General features: G+C 45.4%; 1 protein-coding gene across 1 annotated transcript in view; it reads left to right on the top strand.

Moving 5' to 3' along the window:
- Positions 1-19,932, top strand: part of ATP2B2 (ATPase plasma membrane Ca2+ transporting 2) — a 360,949-nt gene that overhangs the window by 302,187 nt on the left and 38,830 nt on the right. Inside the window, exons 12-13 of the mRNA XM_081105731.1 lie at positions 1,965-2,179; positions 6,006-6,248. Coding sequence (XP_080961857.1) covers positions 1,965-2,179; positions 6,006-6,248 — 458 coding nt within the window. The remainder of the gene's footprint in view (positions 1-1,964; positions 2,180-6,005; positions 6,249-19,932) is intronic.

The following is a 19,932-nucleotide window of genomic DNA, read 5'->3' as shown; positions in this document are numbered from 1 at the left end:
CTGGAGGGGGTGGGGAACAATGGGCACAGAGATTTCCTCCATCCCCACCATGGAGACTCCCAGGAAACATGGCACTGCCACTGCGGGGCAGGGCAAAGCGGGGAGAACACTGTGGCTTTCAAAGTCTGCCCTCATCTCCCTCCCCTCCTTGGCCCTGCCAAGGATGGAGTTCAGAGCCGAGCACCTCTGGGTTTGCATCTCACCTCTGCTTCTCTCTTGCATTGAATCCCCTGAAAGCAGAGCTGAAGCTGGGTGGGCTTGGGATTTGGAGAGGGGGTGCACACAGGTGAGACCTGTAAAAAGTAAAGGACGAGATAGGGCCAAGGAAGAAGCCAGATACAGCTGAGGTTTCGGGGGGGAAATCCCAGTCTCCACCTGCTCCATGGGGAACGCTGGAGCAGAGGACCTCTGCAGGGTCTGCTCCACCTTGTAGCAAGGGGTAGCTGGTGTTGGACCCCCCACATCAGCCGTTGGATATTGGTCATCCAGTTGGAGTGGAGTGCATTCCCAGGCACTTCCTGAGAAGGAGACTCCAACACCCAAGGGCAATTCTCCTCTGGCAGAGGCACCTGCACAGCCGCTAAAGCACAGAAACTGGCAAAAAGGATCGCAGGGGATCCCAGCAGGCAGCCACCTGCATTTGCTAATCCTACCGTGCCCCCCTGGCTGTGGCTCACCTGACTGCTCCTTCTCATCGTTCACCTGTCTGCTCATCTTTCACCTCCTCCAGGAAGTCTTCTCTGGCCACCCTAGCTTCAGTAGCCTCTCCCTCCCTGCCCATGTCACTTTTTTTTTTAGCTATGTTGAGATATAATTTTTATACATAAAAAATAACACACATTTAATGTGTACATCTTGATGACTTCGGACATATGCAAACACCTGTGAGACCATCACCACAATCAAGATAGTAAATATATCCACCATCTCCAAACATTTCCTTGTGGTCTTTTGTAGTTTGGGTTTTTTTTTTTGAGGGGGTGGAGCATGGGGGTTGGTTTTGGGGTAAAACCACTTAATAATCTATCCTCTTAACCAGTTTTGAAGTGTACAACGCCACATTGTCACTGCAGGCACCATGTCGTACAGCAGGGCTCTAGAGCGCACTCCTCTTGCATAACTGAAACTTTATACCCCCTGAAAAACAACCCCTGCTTCCCTCTCCCCGCAGCCTTCTGTTCTCTGCTGCGAGGAGTTTGCCTGTTTTAGGTTCCTCATGCACGTCCTCCTCTGTCTGCCTTACTTCACTCAGCAGCATGTCCTCCAGGTCCATCCATGCTGTCACAGACGGCAGGAGTTCCTTCTTTTCAGGGCTGACTAATATTCCATCGTAGGTATGCACCACATTTCCCTGCTCTTCATCCGTCAGTGGGCATTTAGGTTGTTTTCTTATCTTCGGCCCCTGTCAGGATCTAGCATGTCATCTGGAGTCTTCTCCACAGCATTATCCGTCTCTGAATTGTCTTGTTCATGTTTGTTTCCCATCTGCCTTCACCTCTAGACTGTCAGCTTCCCAAGGCAGGGACTCTGTCTGCTCTACTGCCGTATCCCTAGTGCCTGAATGCATGAGTCAATACATGGCACTGACTGCACATCATTATTGTGTGAGAGCACCATCCACGCAGCTCGATTTATCACGTGGTCACTCAGCACACATTTCTTGAGCGCCTACTATGTGTCGGGCACTGTCCTAGGCACTTTACATGCAGTGATCACATTTGATCCTTACAAAGCCATGTGAAATAAATATGCATCCCCATTGTATAGAGGAGCAGCTGAGGCTCTGGGAGGGTCAAGGACTTGCCCCAGGCCGCAAAGCAAGTAAGTGGCAGAGCTGGGATGTGAGCTAGGCTTGGCCTGACCCCAGAGCCCTTTTGGCCAAGGGTGCGGTCCACCGCTCACTTCCCAGGGCCCCCGACCCCCAGGACCGCCCCTGAGCAGGTCCCTCCCACCCCGTGTTGCAGGCCTGGTGATGTCGGCCATCACGGTGATCATCCTGGTGCTCTACTTCACCGTGGACACCTTCGTGGTCAACAAGAAGCCATGGCTGCCCGAGTGCACGCCCGTCTACGTGCAGTACTTCGTCAAGTTCTTCATCATTGGTGTGACGGTGCTGGTGGTGGCCGTGCCCGAGGGGCTCCCTCTAGCCGTCACCATCTCACTGGCCTACTCTGTGAAGGTGAGCTGTGGGGAGCAGGACCAGCCAACTGGGGGTCTGTGGGGTGCCCAGGGGCCATCGCTGGGGTTGAGAGAAGAGCTAAGAAGAAGGGAATGGACACATGGGAAGCTCACAGAGAAGATGTAAATGGGCACCCAAACTCACCTGCCTTCAGGGGCCTGTGGCAAACTAGAGAGCCACACCCTAGCTAAAGGGACAACCGTTATTCAGCCCAGCCAGTGTCACCTTGTGGGGACACAGGCCCAGGGTTGCCAGATCTTTATCTTTTTTTTTTTTTTTCCAAGAGAAGCCAAAAATCTGGACTTACTATAAACTCTCCTTATTTTTAAACATTGACAATCAATGCAACTTTAAACAAAAAATAAAATGCAGACATCACTGTGCAGGCCCAAATCCATCACACCCAGAAGTCCGGCCGTCACAGGCACGGGGCCCACCATAGCCTTAGTGCGTACATGACTACTAATCTCAGTGGTCATTTCCTACAGTTTGAAAGAAATAAGACTAAAACAAAAAGGACGTCTGACTTTAGGAAAGGCCCCTCCTCTCGGGAGTTGGGCTGAAAATACAAGGTTTTAAAAGCAGTTCAATGAGGGCACCTTCCTAAATGCTGCCCTGATGGCACAGCCCCACCACCCCTGCCCCCAGGCCTATGGCCATCTTCACAGCCTGACCGCTGAACTGAGCGGGCTAGTATCCCCGTGGGCACTGCACGCCCAGTCCTCCGGAAGGCACCTCTAGCCTGGCTCACCCCCAGGTCCTCACACCCTGCGCTCATCCTCTCTCCTTTTCACGCTGCAGGCGGAGGGCTGTACTCCCCTTTCCCAGGGCCCCCATGCCAGGGTGACCCTGCAAGGGTGGAGGCCTGAGCGTGTTGATAAGTAAGGCATTCGCTCTGAGACATTGGCAGAGCCGCCGGAGGGCATGGCGAGCGTCAGTTTCCAAGCTGGAATTTGGGCTGGGCTCGCCGATGTAATTTCATACAGAAAAGAGATCTCTAGGCAGGTGCCAGAAAGTGGCAGCGCGGTGTAAGGGATACGGCCCTTATCGCCTCCCTGTTTTCGGGCTCTCCGAGAAACTCCATCCCACAAACCAGAGCCCAAACAGGTCACAACACAATGCCCAAGGGCCAGGGCCCTGGGGATGAAGGTGCTCACACAGCCAGGAGTCAGGACCCTCACAGGAGCCAGCTGAGCTCCGGTGGAAGGGGTGGGGCCTCCTTGAAAGTCCTACGGAGTTGCTTTGGGGGAATTATGCACAGACATTTTTAGGCCGCCGCACCTTCTGCAGTTTGTATCTCTGGCACCTGGTGCCTTTAGCCGTCTTAGATAATGTTACTTACACAGTCGCTTGATAGACTTAGGACAGCACCCCAACCCAGGAAAAGCACACTCTCCCCTCTCTGAGCCTGGACTTACCCCCCTGGACTTACCTCAAAAGAAAAGAGATGACCACTTACATCAGTGCTGTCTAAGAGAGATCTAGTGTAAGCCGCAGGTGTGATTTTAAATTTCCCAGTAGCCACGTTAAAAAGAAAATTTTTACAGAAACAGGTAAAATTAATTTTAATAACATAATTAACTCCATATGTCCAAATTATTATCAAGCCAACATGTAATCAATATAATGAGTTATTACTTGAGATATATTTTACTTTTTTCACAATATGTGTTCAAAATCATATGTGTATTTTAGACTTACAGCACATTTCAGACCAGCCACATTTCCAGTGCTCAGTAGCCACATTGGCTACTGTATTGGACAGCATGGGCCTAGGCCTTTTTAAGCCCAGCAGACAAACCTTCCTCAGCGAGTACAGATGGGCACCAGCCCGCTCGAGGGCCAGGGTCCTGGAGATGGAATGATCCAGCCCAGAGGTTAAACAGAGCTAGGCTCAGATCCCAGCTCAAACCCTCACTAGGTGTGTGCGCCTGGTCACGTCACTCGGCCACGTCTTCTTCAATTGCCAAGAATCCTCCCAGGTTTCACGGATTCTTATAACATCAGGCAAGAAAGTAAGTGCAGAAGAACTTTGCAAACTGTAAAGTGTGTTGCAAATTCAAACGGCTGTAGGTCATCCATTCAACATACTTTTATTGTTACAGTTACCACAGGTTACAGTAAGAGACACTGCAGTAGTTACATAATCCCACCAGTACTCATCTCGGCCTCTGGTTTTCACACTGTGGGCGGAGGGCCCCGACGCCAGGATGACCCTGCAAGGGTGGAGGCCTGAGCATGTTGATAAGTAAGGCATTCGTTCTGAGACATTGTCATTTAAGGTATTCTAGCTGCGCTCTCTTTTTACCCCTGTTATAAAGAGTTACAATGAGGATAAAGAATAAAAGAAATCAAATTCCTAGTTCCTGGCAAGAACTACAGCTGATTCAGCAGCTTTTACTCCAGCAACATTTCATGTCCCTCCTTGCCTTTTGGTCACTGTGATGGAGGGCCTGCATGAAGCAGGATGGTTCCTAGAGAATTACTTTATTTGCATTACTTGCTTGAGAACCTGGAAGAAGCTAGGAGTGTGAACCTGGGAAGAGAGAAAGAGAGGTGAATACATTAGAAAATTAATAATAATATGTATAGTAGGATTCTGTTTTTGTTATGAATTTTTTTAAAAAAGGATGTTGATGTGTGGGGTGTATCAGTTATGAGTGGTAGCATTATGGCTGATTTGTGTGTGTTTTTATGTGTCTATAATTTTTAAAAATTTGTGATTTTTTTTTAAAGCAATTCTTTTTTAAAAAAAAATATATTTTATTGATTTTTTACAGAGAGGAAGGGAGAGAGATAGAAAGTTAGAAACATCGATGAGAGAGAAACATCGGTCAGCTGCCTCCTGCACATCCCCACTGGGGAAGTGCGCGCAACCCAGGTACATGCCCTTGACCGGAATCGAACCCGGGACCTTTCAGTCCGCAGGCCGACACTCTATCCACTGAGCCAAACCGGTTTCGGCAAAAAATTTGTGATTTTTATCATGCGGATTACAGCGTGTATTTCTTATAGAAAAAATAAAATCTATAGATTTTTTTTTTAAAGACAATAAAAATCTCCTATAGGCCTACCACCCAAAGATAATGACACTAATATTTTTATATTTTTCCAGATATTGTCCTATATCTATAAACACATATATCCCCCAAGTATATTTACTTTTGGTGAAACCAAAGTGACAGTGAAAACCAGGCACCAGTGAAAGATGGAACATTTGAATAAAATTCATAATTAATAAAAAATAGTTATATTAAGATGTAAGAGAAAAATATTTGAAGTAATCAGAGAGGGACCCAATCTTAATTTATCCTTATCCTTATTTTTCCATAAAGAATGTAGATTACTGCTGTAATCGAAATTAATAGAATCAATTAATCATCTTATTTTTTTAATCCTCACCCAAGGACATGCTTTTATTGATTTTAGAGAGCTAGGCAAAGAGGGGAGGGAGGGAGGGGAGAGAGAGGGAGAGAAGGATGAAGAGAAACATACATCAATGTGAGAGTGAAACATCAATCGGCTGCCTTGACTAGGAATCAAACCCACAACCTTTCAATGTATGAGAGGACGTTCCAACCAACTGAGCCAGACTGGCCAGGGCAATCAGTTCTTTTAAATGGCTCAGCTAATAAAAGGGAGGAAAGGATGGCGCACACAAAGGAGCTCAGGTGTCAGAGGCTGTAGAAACCAGGATCCTTTTCATGTGCAAAAGCAAAGGGACAGACTATGGCAGCCCTTCCTCTTTTACTACATGTTCACCCAGTGCCCCCCGCACCCCATTTCCCTCTTCTCACTGTCACCCTCTCACATGCCCCTCCCCCAGAAAATGATGAAGGACAACAACCTGGTACGCCACCTGGATGCCTGTGAGACCATGGGCAATGCCACGGCCATCTGCTCAGACAAGACGGGCACGCTGACCACCAATCGCATGACGGTAGTGCAGGCCTACCTTGGTGATGTCCACTATAAGGAGATCCCGGACCCCAGCTCCATCAATCCCAAGACCATGGAGCTGCTGGTCAACGCCATCGCCATCAACAGCGCCTACACCACCAAGATTCTGGTAAGTGGTATAGTCTCCACTATAGAGAGCCATCTCCATGGGGGATGCAGAGGTACTGGGCAGGTTCAGCACCATGTTCCATATTTTTTTAATCCTGCTGATGTATTTTCAGGTGATCAGATAGTAAGTGACTTGATTCTCTTTGACTTAGTTTTTATGTTTGTATGACCAAAAACACAGGGTGGGGCAAAAGGAAGTTTGCAGTTGTGAGTACATGAAACACAGGGTTTATTCTTGTATTATGTATTAATTAGTGTATTATTTCCATACAAACAACTGTAAACCTACTTTTGCCCCACCCTGTGTATAAATATATTTAATTGTCATTTTTATGACAGAGTGTGTGTTTATTTTTATAAATTTATTGGAGTGCCATTGGTTAATAAAACTATACAGGTTTCAAGTGTATAATTCTAAAATACATCATCTGTATATTGTATTGTGTGTTCACCACCCAAAGTCATATCTCCTTCCATCATCATTTATTCCCCTTTATTGTCTTTTTAAAATCCTGTCATTGCCCACCCCCTAAAAGAATCGTTTTAAAAAAACGTTTTTTATTAGTCAGCTTTGCTACCTAACAAACTACTCCAAGACTTCCTGACTCAGATCAAAACTATATTTAGCAAACAATTCTCTGAGTCAGCAATTCTAACTGGGCTTAGCTGGGTGGTTCTTCTGGTCTCGGTGGGGCTAATCTTGGCAGGACTGGAGGCTGATGAGAATGGCCCCTGCTGGGTGGCTCGTCTCTGCTCTTTGTGATCAGTCCCACCTCCTCCAGGCTTGTCTGTTGTTGACTAATATAGATTCAACTGAGTAAATTTTAAATATCTTACTGGTTTATTGAATGGTTCATGAATCTAGCAAATAGAAAGGAGCTCTGAGGAGCTGTACAAAATGGAAGGCTTTTATAGGTAAAGGGGGGAAAGAGTGGGATTGTTTCAGGCGTAGGTAACCTACTTTGGGGTTCAGAAGGGAGCTATCAGATGAATTCCCTCACTGGTGCTGACCAGGAAATTCCAGATTGATTGGTTAAGATTAAATTCCTGGGAGAGGCTGAAACTGCCATTAGGTTAGGCATAAAGTATTGGTTTGGTGATGTGGATTTAGCACAAAGGACTCCATTTCGAGCCTCTTACCTCTTTTCTAACAATTCCTCCTTTCGACCAGACTCTCAGCTTAACTGAGAAAAGTGATAAAACTTTAGGGCATTAACCACTCTCAGCTACCACTTCGTATTTCTCACAGCTTTTACTGACCCTCTGTGTGATTCAAAGGGCATGACTGAATTTCTGTGATATTCAGGCCACAACTTCAGGTTCACAATTTTGAAGTCAGTCACTCTCGTCATTCCTTTTCTGGTGATCCAGTCTTAGGAAGAGCATCTGCTTGGTTAGTGGCTGCAAACATGCACTTAAAGCTTTTGAGAGACTACAATATGCCAGGGAGACTACTCTGACTATGATAAACAGGGTAATTCCCAGTATCTAGAGTGCACTTTGAAGCCATGGTCCCCAAGATCTAAAACAATTAAAATCAAATAAGTCAAAGGAATTCCCTACTGAAGGTGTCACCTTTTTAAGCTGAGTAGCCTGCTCAGTGGTCTGATGTAATTGTTTCAACTTCCTCAGAAGTGTTAATCCAGGTGCAATAGGTGGTGTTGGCCACAGTTTATAGACACCTTCCTGCTCAGCTAAAAGCTGATGAGGAGACTATTATCAGGAACAACTTTGGCCAGAGAGTCTAGGATTTTTCTTGGGTAGCTATCACCTTAGCAGTGGATTCTGCAGTATCCTCAAGAGTTTAGGAGAGGTTTCTAATCGTAACCTCATTTATATTTACTCCTAACCAGGGAAGTAAAGCTGTCCCAAAGGAAGTGAACCCTGAGTTATGAATGCCTTCTGGTGGGGCCTTTCTAACTCAACAATGTAAATTCAGTGGAGTTGACCCATGAGGTGCCCCACTTTGTTGTGTAAACAGTTAGGGGCTTAATTAGATAACCTAAGAAGTGCTAGCCAGTTGTGTGCCAGCCATCTAAGCACTCGTAGGCCCAAGGAAAATGATGACTGCCACAGACAGAGATAAAGTCTGTCAGGGCACAAACCACTTCCACTTCCTAATGGACTCATTCGCAGGGATTGTTATACTTGCCTGTTCAAGCCAGGGGTCACTTAGGTTTTCAGGGTGTTCTGGAAGTAAATCTCCTAGCAGGAAATAAAAAGTTGTTTCAAATTCCAGAGGTTACCCCTCTTAGCAATGTCCTGGGAGATATGGATTATGGAGTTATCTTTCCAGGCCAATGCCAGAGTAAAGGAATGAAAGAGAAGAGAGGGTTTCATGCTTCAAGTATGAAGTCTTGACCCAGCATCTTCGGAGGAAACAGTCTACATGGATGTCAGCTAATTCTCTTCCTAATCAATTTGATGTGGAGTCTCCAGCATTTGTGCAGGACCAGATGTCAGGTGGAGCCTTCTTTAGCTGTGAGATGTGTTTACAAGGCTCGAGGTCCTGAGGTCAGCCTGCAATCTGGATAGTGAGGGGGACCTGGTGTAGTCCCTTCCCAGAAGATTTAAGGGCAGTATTTGTTCTTAGTGATTCCAAATCAGAGGGTGGGAGAAAATTGGAAACATTAGTTTGGATACAGGTAGCCAAATTTGTTTAGAAAACTAGCAGAATTTAAGGTCCAATCCAGTTTATAAGCATATAACAAAACCTCAAAGACAATTGTCTTAGCTTGGTTGGTGGCAAGGATTAGAATCTAATACAGACAAAGATGCAAAAAATTTTTCTCCCTACAATTACCCATTTCTCTTTTCCAACTATAATCACAGCAAAATTAATTTGTTTGCATTAGACTTGGCCTGATTATTTACATAAGTGCAGCAAGAATAGTGGTTGCTTTGCTGGAATCTTGTAAGCAAGGTACCAAGGCCAATTTTTCCAAGGGGATTTATTGGCCTTAAAATCATCTGGTCAGCCCTAGCTGGTTTGGCTTAGTGGATAGAGCATAGGCCTGTGGACTGAAGGGTCCCAGGTTCGATTCTGGTAAGGGCACATACCTCAATTGCAGGCTTGATCCTGGTCAGGACTGTGCAGGAGGCAACCAATCGATTTGTCTCTCTCTCACGTTGATGTTTCTCTCTCTCTGTCTCTCCCCTCCCTTCCACTCTCTCTAAAAATAAATGGGAAAATATCCTCAGGTGAGGATTAACAAAAAAAGAAAAATCGTCTGTTCATATCTGAGTCTATGCACTTCTTTCTCAAAGGGGATATTCTAGTCCAAGCCTTGGTAATATAACCAATATTTCCCACTGTATCCTGTTACAAGAACAGATAGTCATTGGACTTAACTATGTTGCCATGAAAAGAATACTCAAGTTTCACAATTCTGGAGAAATAAAGTAGGGAGTAAAAAGTAAATGTTTCATCTTTGTTTACATAGATATATCTTACCAAATTATTGATAGCTAAAGAGAAAAAAATTTCCTGCTGGGCTAACATGGCTTAGTGGTTGAGTGTCAACCTATGAACTAGGAGGTCATGGTTCGATTCCTGTTCAGGCCACATGCCCAGGTTGCAGGCTTAATCCCCAGTGTAGGGCGTGCAGGAGGCAGCCAATCGATGATTCTTCTCCTCATTGATGTTTCTATCTCTCTCCCTCTCACTTCCTCTCTGAAATCAATAAAAATATATTTTTTAAAAAAGAGAGAAAAAGTTTCCTTAAGTCTGGTAAAGCAAAACATTAGAGAACCATCGGTGCTTCAAACAAGAAGTCAAAAATTATAATCTTCCTCCTCAGTTCATTCAGTCCCATGTTAATAATTCTTAGTTCTGCTTGAATCCAGTTTTTCCAGAAATTCTTACCCAGTTCATTTTAAGATCTTAAAGTCATCAGAGAACTGTACTGGTCAAAGTTCTCTCATGAATCTCCTCGAAGAGGAAGCACTTTTGCAGGAACGCGTTTCTAAAAGCACCAGAATAAAACAATAGCTCTCTGTAATGACCAGACTTCTTAAATGCCCTTATTAAAGATCTAATAAGAGCTCATTATAATGGAATTGACAATGAAACTTGGTTATCTCTGTAATATATAACAATTTAACTTGATAACAGGAATTATAGCTGATGACATCACACCAGGACATATCAGATTTCCAAGAATTTCACACAATTTCTGGAACACTTATAACATATACCCATTCAGATACAACATAAAGAAGGCTTAGTATTACTTCTTCTTCTACAGTGCTTCCCATATGACTTAACATATCAAATAAGCCTAATTAGTTTGTCTCCTTTTTTTATAAGGAGAGAGAACAAATCTTTTGAGATGTTTCGAGGACCCTCTGGAAAATCCTAAAGTTAATTCAAGGTCAAAAAGAACTCATTTAAGATTTGATTTAGGGCCAGAACTGGTTTGGCTCAGTGGATAGAGCGTCGGCCTGCGGACTCAAGGGTGCCATGTTCGATTCCAGTCAAGGGCATGTACCTTGGTTGTGGGCACATCCCCAGTGCTGGGCATGCAGGAGGTGGCTGATGGTGTTTCTCTCTCATCGATGTTTCTAACTCTCTACCCCTCTCCCTTCCTCTCTGTAGAAAATCAATAAAACATATTTTTTAAAAAAAAAAAAAAAGATTTGATTTAGGGGAAGTTTGTCAAAAATACCAAAAAAAAAAAAAAATTTCAAACACTGGTTAAATAGAATCACAGTTCACTGTGAAACAATACTTACCTATTTAACCAAAGTGAGAATAAGGACTTTAAAGGCAAATTTATACAGTTCTGAGCAAAACTTAGTTTTTTTAATATTGAGAAGACTACATTAGTTAGGAGATTTACTTAAGTAACCAAACACCTGATAAAGACAACATGGAACATAGGTGATTTTTATTTCAATTACAGTTGACATTCAATATTATACTAGTTTCAGAAGGCTCATTTTAAGTTTTTAGCTATGAGACATGCACAATAATATAAAACTCACTAATTATAAAACAACTAGAAGCCCGATGCACGAAATTCGTGCAAGAGTAGGCCTTCCTTCCCCCGGCTGCCGGCACCGGCTTCCCTCTGGCACCTGGGACCCTGGCTTCCCTTGCAGCCCTGGCTTCGTCTGGAAGGACATCCAGAAGGACATCTGGTCTAATTAGCATATTACACTTTTGTTATTATAGATAGTTGGAATAAATTAAGTTTATCTGCTCAGATGGCTAAAGTTTTTCCTACTAATATTTGTGGAGAAGGCACATGATTTTTTCATTCACCTGAATCCCAAATGACCTCTCCACCTTTCATTTTCTTTCTGATAGGAGTAACCTCTGAAGTCTGTAAAACGTTCTTACCTCAAAGATACAGGGAAGGACTTCGAGTTCCTCCAAGGACTTTGGTTTCCCAAGGCCATTACAAGCCTTTGAGATAAACAGGGGAGGTTTGGGGGTTGCTGAAAGAAACAGGTGAACTTTGAACTGCCTCTAGAGCTTATTTCTCATTTGGCAAAGATGTATAAGACAAGGACAGTTGCTCTCAATTCCCCCAATGAACTGGTTTTCAATTTAAATGACATCATAGATTGATCTACCCACAAATCCTTTTACAAGGGCTTTAAAAGGTTTTTTATCCCCTCTGGGTACATAGTTTTTATTTGAACTTAGGGGAAAAGGCCTAAACATTTTTCTATCAGGCTCTGCCTTTCGGCCAAATTCTAACCACAGAGCTACTTTGTAGTTTTTAGTCAGGACAAACAGGAAATATTTTTGGCAGCCCTGGCCAGTGTGGCTCAATAGTTAAAGTGTTGGCCCTCGGGTTTGATATCCAATCAAGGTCAGGTACCTGGGTTGGGGCACATGCGGGAGGCAACCAATCAATGTGTCTCTCTCACATCAATGTTTCTCTCTCCCCTCCCTCCCTTCCACTCGCTCTAAAAATCAATGGAAAAAATATCCTCGGGTGAGGATTAACAACAACAAAAATATTTTTGACAGTATTGAACAACCCCTTGGACTCAAGAGGGACCCCCAAAGAGGGTGTAAAAGACATTTTATTTTCCTCTCTTTACTGGGGACTGACTACAGACAGAGATCTGGTAGAGCTGACTCTAGTAAGAATTTTCACCTTCAACCGGCTTCTGCCAGTTTTTCCAGGTTCCCACCTGCTGTTCTGAGTGGGGTTTAAAGTAGAGAGTACAGCTTCAATACTGTGTTTGCCAGTATTGGGTAAGGTTGTTTTGTTTGTTTTTAATTAATTTTAAGTTTAGTTCCCCCTTGTCTGTTTTAGGGACTAATGTAGCCATTTACCAGAGAATTCCTCAGAGGCTCATCAACTCTGGGAGGGGTCCATATGGGGGCCCTCCTTCGAAGGTAGATGCAGGGTGTCTGTAGGGCCCTTACCTTGGCAGAATTTTGTTTACGGTCTGTAGTCTCTCCAGAGAGGAAAGACAATTCAGACAGAGGATTCCTAGGATAAATACTCAAATAAAGGAGGGGTGATGGGAGCAGTAAGAGTTGTGTCCATTATATAGCATTTTGTTTTAGATACCTCTTGTCTCCTTAATGTTTTTCCTTAACTTTTGCCTGAAACTTTTAGTGGAGCTATTTTGGAATTTTGTAGACTTTTGGAAGTTTCTGCATGCCAATTAAAGCAGGTATCCCATTCTGTTTGTTTAATTTGGGAGCCTTCACTTTAAAGTGCACTTCTTAAATGACCTTATCTCATTGGCACATTCCCCCTAATGGCCACTGTAATACCTCTGAGGGCTCACAGCAGTGTAGTAAGACCCCAGCCCAAATGGAGTACAGCCCACATTTCTGTCTGGCTGTATTTGGGGTCTCCAACCTGACAGTTACCAAGCCAAGCTCTCAGAACACAAAACAAGCTTAGTGAGATTTTGCCATTTCTGTAGATATTTATAACTTCTGGGACCCTAGTTCTTAGTTATAAAATAAGTAGGTGTGCTGGAAGGTGCTACACTTAAATCTTTAGATTTTAAGGATTCCGTCTCTTTTCAGCAGAGTTTTTGGGTCTCTCAAAGCCAAAATAATACCTAAAAGGGACGTGTTGCTGGGTTGGGGATTGTGCTGTGTTTTGCAGGGACCTTGTTATACAGAAATTTTCTTAAGGTTGGCAGGCTGACCTAGGGTCAATCTAACCAGATCTGTGACCAATTTATTCTAACATGGGAATCTTTGCAGTAGGTGGTGAGTGTTCTAATAGCTCCTTTTACTTATTTATTTTTAATATTTTTTCAATTACAGTTTACATTCAATATTATTTAGTATTAGTTTCAGATGTACAGCATAGTGGTTAGACAATCATATACTTTACAAAGAGTTCCCCCCTGACATTTCTAATAGCTCTTAAATGCTCAACCAATTCCCACCGATTTTTGTGGTTTCCAAGATTCCCATTAGCAACAACCTTTACCTACTGGACCCAGTCCAGCTCAAGTCAGGCGCAGTCTAATCCCAGACCCAGTTCAGTTTTTTTAAGTTGGACCCAGTCCAACTTCAGGCAGAACCACCAAGAGATTCCTACATGGAACCTGGGGGTTGGGGAAAGGATCGAACCAGCAGACCTCAACAAATGGGGACTGTGGGCTGGGGGCTCCACATAAATGGGGAACTTGGAACTGCCCCTACAGTTCCCACGTGGGTCCTGGGACAGACTCAAGGGCTGGGGTTTCTAAGCAGACAGGGAACTGTGGAATGCCATTTAGATGAGTAGCACATTGCAAAGAAAGCAGAGCTCAGAAACAAATGGTATTTGCCCACAGCCCTCAGAGATGGCAAGAAAGACAATGAACTCTCAAAGGCTTTATAGGGTACCACGCTTATGTTACTCATTGTCCCAGGATGCCTTCAGAAGTTTGCTTTGGATACCATTGATGCTACCAAATTTGTTAAGTAACAAAAATTCAACTGAGTAAAATTTAAATACCTTATTGGCTAATTGAGTGATTCATGAGTCAGCATCCCATTTAGCAAGTAGAAGCTGTACAAAATGGAAGGCTTTTACACGCAGGAGAGGAAAAGGGTGGATTGTTTCAGGCGTAGGTAACCTACCTGTGGGGGACAGCAGGGGACTGTCGGGTGAATCCCCTCACTAGTGCTGACCAGGAAATTCCAGATTGACAGGTTAAGATGAAGTCCCTGCGAGAGGTATTATGTCGGGCTTAGCACAAGTGACTCCATTTGGGGCCCATTGTCTGTTAATACTGGGCTTGTTCACATTGTCACTATGCTACAATCTATTGACTAACGCAAGTTAAGAGACCCGCCCAGATTCAAGGAGTAAGGAAACAGACTCCATTTCTTAATGGAAGGAAATGCAGATTCACATTGCAAAGGGCATGGATTCGGAGGGGAGACTAATTATGGCCGTTTTCACAACCTACCACCAGTGACCCTATGTTGTTAGTGACAGTAGTGGTATTCCTAGCTTTGATAAGAAAAACTCTCATGTTCCTGCCTCCGCTAAGCTGCCATGACTCATCATGCTGTGATCCCTACTTGGTTTAGAAGCCCAGGTTGCCTTTTTTTGTAACTCACCAGCATTTGAGCATTTGGGGGGAGAGAAACAGAATTGTCCATCCAGAGGTCAGCTGGCAACCCGGAAATGTGGGGCATCTCTACATGTGAGCATCTGGTTGTGCAGCTGAGCTTTTTTGCTAACTCTCCAACTGTGCCCTCGCTCTGCCCTCTCCACTCTGCCCTGAGACCGCTCACACCTTCATGAGTAGGTTGGGCTGTGGGAGCTGCCAGCACTTTATTGCTCTGGGGAGGAGAACAAGAACCAGCCTCAAGGGCCAAGGGCTGGTGCGGGGAGGAAGAGGAGGCAGCTCCTGCCTCCATACACTGGGGCTGCAAGAACTGCACCCAGAGCTGCAGGCTGAGGGAGGCAGACCTGACCGAGGGAGAAAAGTAGGTTGAGAGGACGCATGCAGACAGTGAGAGAATCCAGGGTGATGCCAGAAATGATGACGTTTTTTGTCTTGCCCTTGCACCCCCACCCCCAGGCCCAGTTTGGAATTCAAGGGAGGTGAGCAGTGCTTTATTCCATTCTCCAGGCCTTTCTAAAATAACGGAGGTGCTGTTAATAATCTTATCCTTCAGACATGGCAGACAGGGGAACAGGGTGGGTCCCAGAGCAGGCTTCGGGTGAAGGGGCAGCCACTTGGATTGAGATATATGTTATGCAATTACAGTAAAAGGGAGTTGTGGGACCCACCTGGAGGGCTACAGCAACATCACTGCAGTGATAAATAAATCTCAATTAGGCAGCGTTTCTTAGCCTTGGAGGCAAAGCTGAAATCTCATTCCCAGATGTAGGTTGACAGAGGCTGTGACCAGGTAGCTGAAAGGACAGGGGTCAGTCAGTCTCTGCAGAGAAGGTGTCACTACTGAGGCAGGAGAGAGGTTAGGGACCTTGGAACTAGGCAACTTGGTTTAGAGTCAGGCCAAGTCACTTCTGAGGCACCAGTGTCCCCTTCTGTGCCTGGAGCCCTGGCATCCTAGGGCCCCTGTGCCTCTCTCTGGGTGTTTCCTAAAGGAACCCTAGCCATATGGTTCTCCTTGCTGGGGCTGATGGCCTTCAGTGTGAAAGGGACAGCAAAGCCTCCTGGTATGACTGGGTGGTGTTGAAGCTTATCTTCTGGTCCAGGCCAGTTTGGCTAGGTGGATAGAGCATCAGTCCTCGGACGGAAGGGTCCCAGATTCAATTCCAGTACCTCAGTTGCAGGCTCCATCCCTGGTCCTGGTCAGGGCATGTGTGGAGGCAACCAATCTCTATCTCTCCCTCTCCCTTCCATTCTCTCTCTAAAAATCAATGGAAAAATATCCTGGAGTGAGGATTCTCTCTCTCTCTCTCGCTCTCTCTCTCTCTCTCTCTCTCTCACACACACACACACACACACACACACACACACACACACACTAGCTCATCTTCTGGAGCCAAATGGCCTGGGTTCAAATCCCTTACTAACTGTGTGAATGTAAACAAATTATTTAACCTCTCTATGCCTCAGTTTCCTGGGGGAAATTATAAGATTATTGTGAGGATGAAGTGAGTTTTAAATGGAATATGCTTAGCACAGTGCCAGGCACATAATCAGCATGTGGTACAATCAGTGTTATCTTTATTCAGCAATAACATATCCAGTAAATAAATAGACAGCAGAGACATCAGGGCTACAGAGGGAAAAGGTCCTGCTCAAAGTCACACACCCGGTTAGTGGCAAAGCCAACTTGCCGGTACCCTAAACACAGCTGTTGAGTAGGGTGTCTTGGTCTTATGAAGGAAGCCCTAGGGTCCAGAGGATCCAATTCACAGCCAGAGGCTAACAGCCATTGGGAGCAAAGGGACTCTTGGGGACCGCCCTTCTAGGCCCAGAGGAGGCCTGAGCAGAGCAGAGGCTGCTCAGTCCAGGGCAGAAATCCAGCCTCTGCCACACCAGGCTGGGAAAGCTGGACTGCAGGACATCCTAAACCTGCAGGAGGAGACAGGCAGGAAGGACCTGCAGTATCTTCCCCGATCTTTGGTTGGTAAACAAGCCTGGCCTGGGGAAATAAGACCTGAGTAAGGCTGTCTTTCCCTCTCCATGAAGACACCGATTCTCCTGTGCCTTGCTCTCTGGTGGAGGTGGTGGGCTCTTTGAAGTGAGAGACACGGCTGAGTCATCTATGGCCCCTGGCTTAGGCTCTTAGGAAGTACTGGTTGGATAGGTGAGGTAAGCGAATTGATTGGTGAATAAATGTGTGTGTGTGAGAGAGAGAGAGAGAGAGATCAATGATGGGGATGGATGGATAGATGGATGGGATGGGTAGATGTGGGTGGGTCGGTGGGATGGAAGGGTGGATGAATGGATGAGTGGATGGATGGATGGATGGATGGATGGATGGATATGTAGGTGATGGATGGATGAATATGAACTAATAAGACGCTCAGGACATGACTGATATTTCTTCCTCTACTTTGCTGTTCTTGTGGTAGAAAACGGTCGAAGTTAGGCCTAGTCCCAGTCCCATGGTCAACACTAGTGCTTTCTCAGCACCTCCAGCTTATTGAGTTGATTTCTTCTGCAACTGCCCTGAGCTCTCTAGTCTGCATTGATGCAGATTTCTCCCAATTAGCTAGTGCCTTTTATTCTTTCAAAAAAAGCACAGTAGATGAATATTTGCAAGGATAGGTTGTGTGGGTACCATCTACATAGATTCACAGACCTTGTAGACCACCTGGTCCAGCCCCCTCACTTTACTCTGAGGCCCAGGAATTGAAGGACTTTTGCCAAGCCACCCATGGGTTAGTGGAGTTAGAACCCAAATGTCCTGACCCCTAGTCCAGGAAGTGATGGTTAAGAGCTTTGGCTCTGAAGTCCATTAGACCAGGATTTAAACTCCAAGCTCCAAAAATCACTGAGTGTAACCCTGGCAAGTTACTTAACCTCTTCAAGCCTCTGTTTCCCAGTCTGTACGCTAATATAAATAATCACTAACATTCACTTAGCCAGGCTCAATGCTGTGTGCTTGCACCATCTTGCCTTGTACCACAACCCCATGAGGAGGTGACATCACATCTTTAATCCATAGTTATGCACACTGAAGCTGGGAGGAGTTATAAAGCGTGCCCAGAGTCCCAGAGCAGATAAGAGGCTGAGCCAGGACTAGAACTCGGGTCTATGAGATCTAGAGCCAGTGCACCCCACCACTTCCTGCCCAACTCACCTGGCTGCACCTTTGCCTTAAGGCAGCTCCAGGGCTGCTGTGAAGATCAGATGAGAAATCTGTGTGGAGCTCCCAGCACTTGGTCCACACCGATTCTTACTCTTACTGCCTCTGTGATTCTTTCTGAGCCTTACCCTCTGTAGTTTGCTTTGCCAGCCACTGTCTTGCTTTACCCTCCACACCCCTTCCAGGTAATCAGGCAAATATGAGCATTCCCATCTTACAGCTTAAAAAACTGAGATGCACAAACATCAAGTAACCTAACCACCAATTGACAGAGTTGGGCCCAGAGAATTCTGGAGGAGTTTACCAAGTGGGCAAAGGGGCATAGCCCTGCAAAGGCCCAGAGACCTGAAGATGTATGGCTTATTCAGAAAATGTGGGGGCCTGTGGCCAGGGCATGTCTCTCTCTAGGCTGGAATAATGAGAGGTGAGGCTGGAAGGGGTGGGGGGAGCTAGGGAGCAGCAGATAAGCCCTTAGTAAGTGTTCAGAACCACTCCAGACATGGGTGGAGGGTGATAGGAGGGCCAGGGCTGTTGGTAGGGAGCCCAGGAGGGCCCTCCAGAGGCCTCAACCCCAATCCTTCTGAGGATGGCAGCAGCTTTTTTCTTTCCACTCTTATTTCTAATCGTTAGGAACTAAACTTGCCCTCAGAGAAAAGCTGCATGAGTCATCTTCTTGGCAGAAATTGCTTCCCTGTCTCAGAAATCCTGGCACCCGCTCCGATTTCCTTTGCCATCTCCGACTCTTTGAACATCAAGACTTCTACCGGCTTCTTCTCTTCGCCCGGCTGCTTCTGAGAGCACAGCTGAGCTCTCAGAGGGAGATAGCTCCTTGCTCAGACTTCCGAGGCACAGGTGCTTTCTTGGGAAAACATTCTCCTTTTCTACCCACATTTATTCTGCGTACTGAGACCACCTAAGTGACCTCTAATTTCATATTTTATGAGTCCTCTTTAAAGTAGGTTGACACTACTGTTAACATTTGAATTATTAACCTGAGGACGGGTGCTTTTGAAGCTAAGTTGTTGGAAAGTTATGGCATATTTCTGAAAACATAAACTCTTCAGAGAAAGGCAGACCTCCCTGGAGCCCGGGGAGTGTTCTGAGGGAAGGAGCGGGGAAGCACTTTCCTGGGAGGATGGTTTTCCTGAGTAAATAAGCCACCTTCACCCCATTAGACACCCAGGTCCTCGGCATACCCGTCCCTACACCGAGATGGCTATCCAGTCACCCCCAGAAGGTGAGAACACATTTAAGGGAGAGGAGGTAGTGACTCTGGGAAACAGAGAGACAACTCTTGAACCATATCTCCTGGCTCAACTGAATATTTGAATGAGCCTCAAAGTCCCCCAGTCAAGCCATGTTCTGAGACTGGCTCTGACCAAGCGAGGGGTGCCAGAGGCATGGAAGACTCTGGAAATGACTTTGCAGGGCACTAAGATGGCAAGCTGGGGTAGGGAGTGGAGGTCTGGTATACAAAATGGCAGGACCTCTGCATTGAGTTCAGCAGCTGTTTGGGGTTGTATGTGGTTTTTTGGTTTTGGTTTTGGTTTTGGTTTGATCGTTGTTGTTGTTTTGTTTTGCAAACACCATCTCTGGGAGAAGAGTTTAAAGCAAATAACCCCAGTAGGGGAATTTCAATTTTTAACAGAGCTGTTAATCCCTACATCTTATCCCCCCAACTTATACACACACATAACACAACACACCACATATACTCACTACACATATACACCACACACACAAATACATCCATATGCACATACCACACACTATATGCATATACAACACAACACATACATAGATCACACCACACACACCAATGTCCACACACCTACACACAGTATACTACACACATACACATACCACACACATCACATACATACACAATACACCATATACACACACATATGCACAGTGTATTGGTGAGCTTGAGAGGATCCCCAAAGACTTTGCTTTCCCCAGG

The sequence above is a fragment of the Myotis nattereri genome (assembly GCF_964212035.1).
Source record: "Myotis nattereri genome assembly, chromosome: 14".
Taxonomy (NCBI): Eukaryota; Metazoa; Chordata; class Mammalia; order Chiroptera; family Vespertilionidae; genus Myotis; species Myotis nattereri.
The sequence above is the reverse complement of the archived record's forward strand: the minus strand, read 5'-3'. Positions and strand labels throughout refer to the sequence as shown.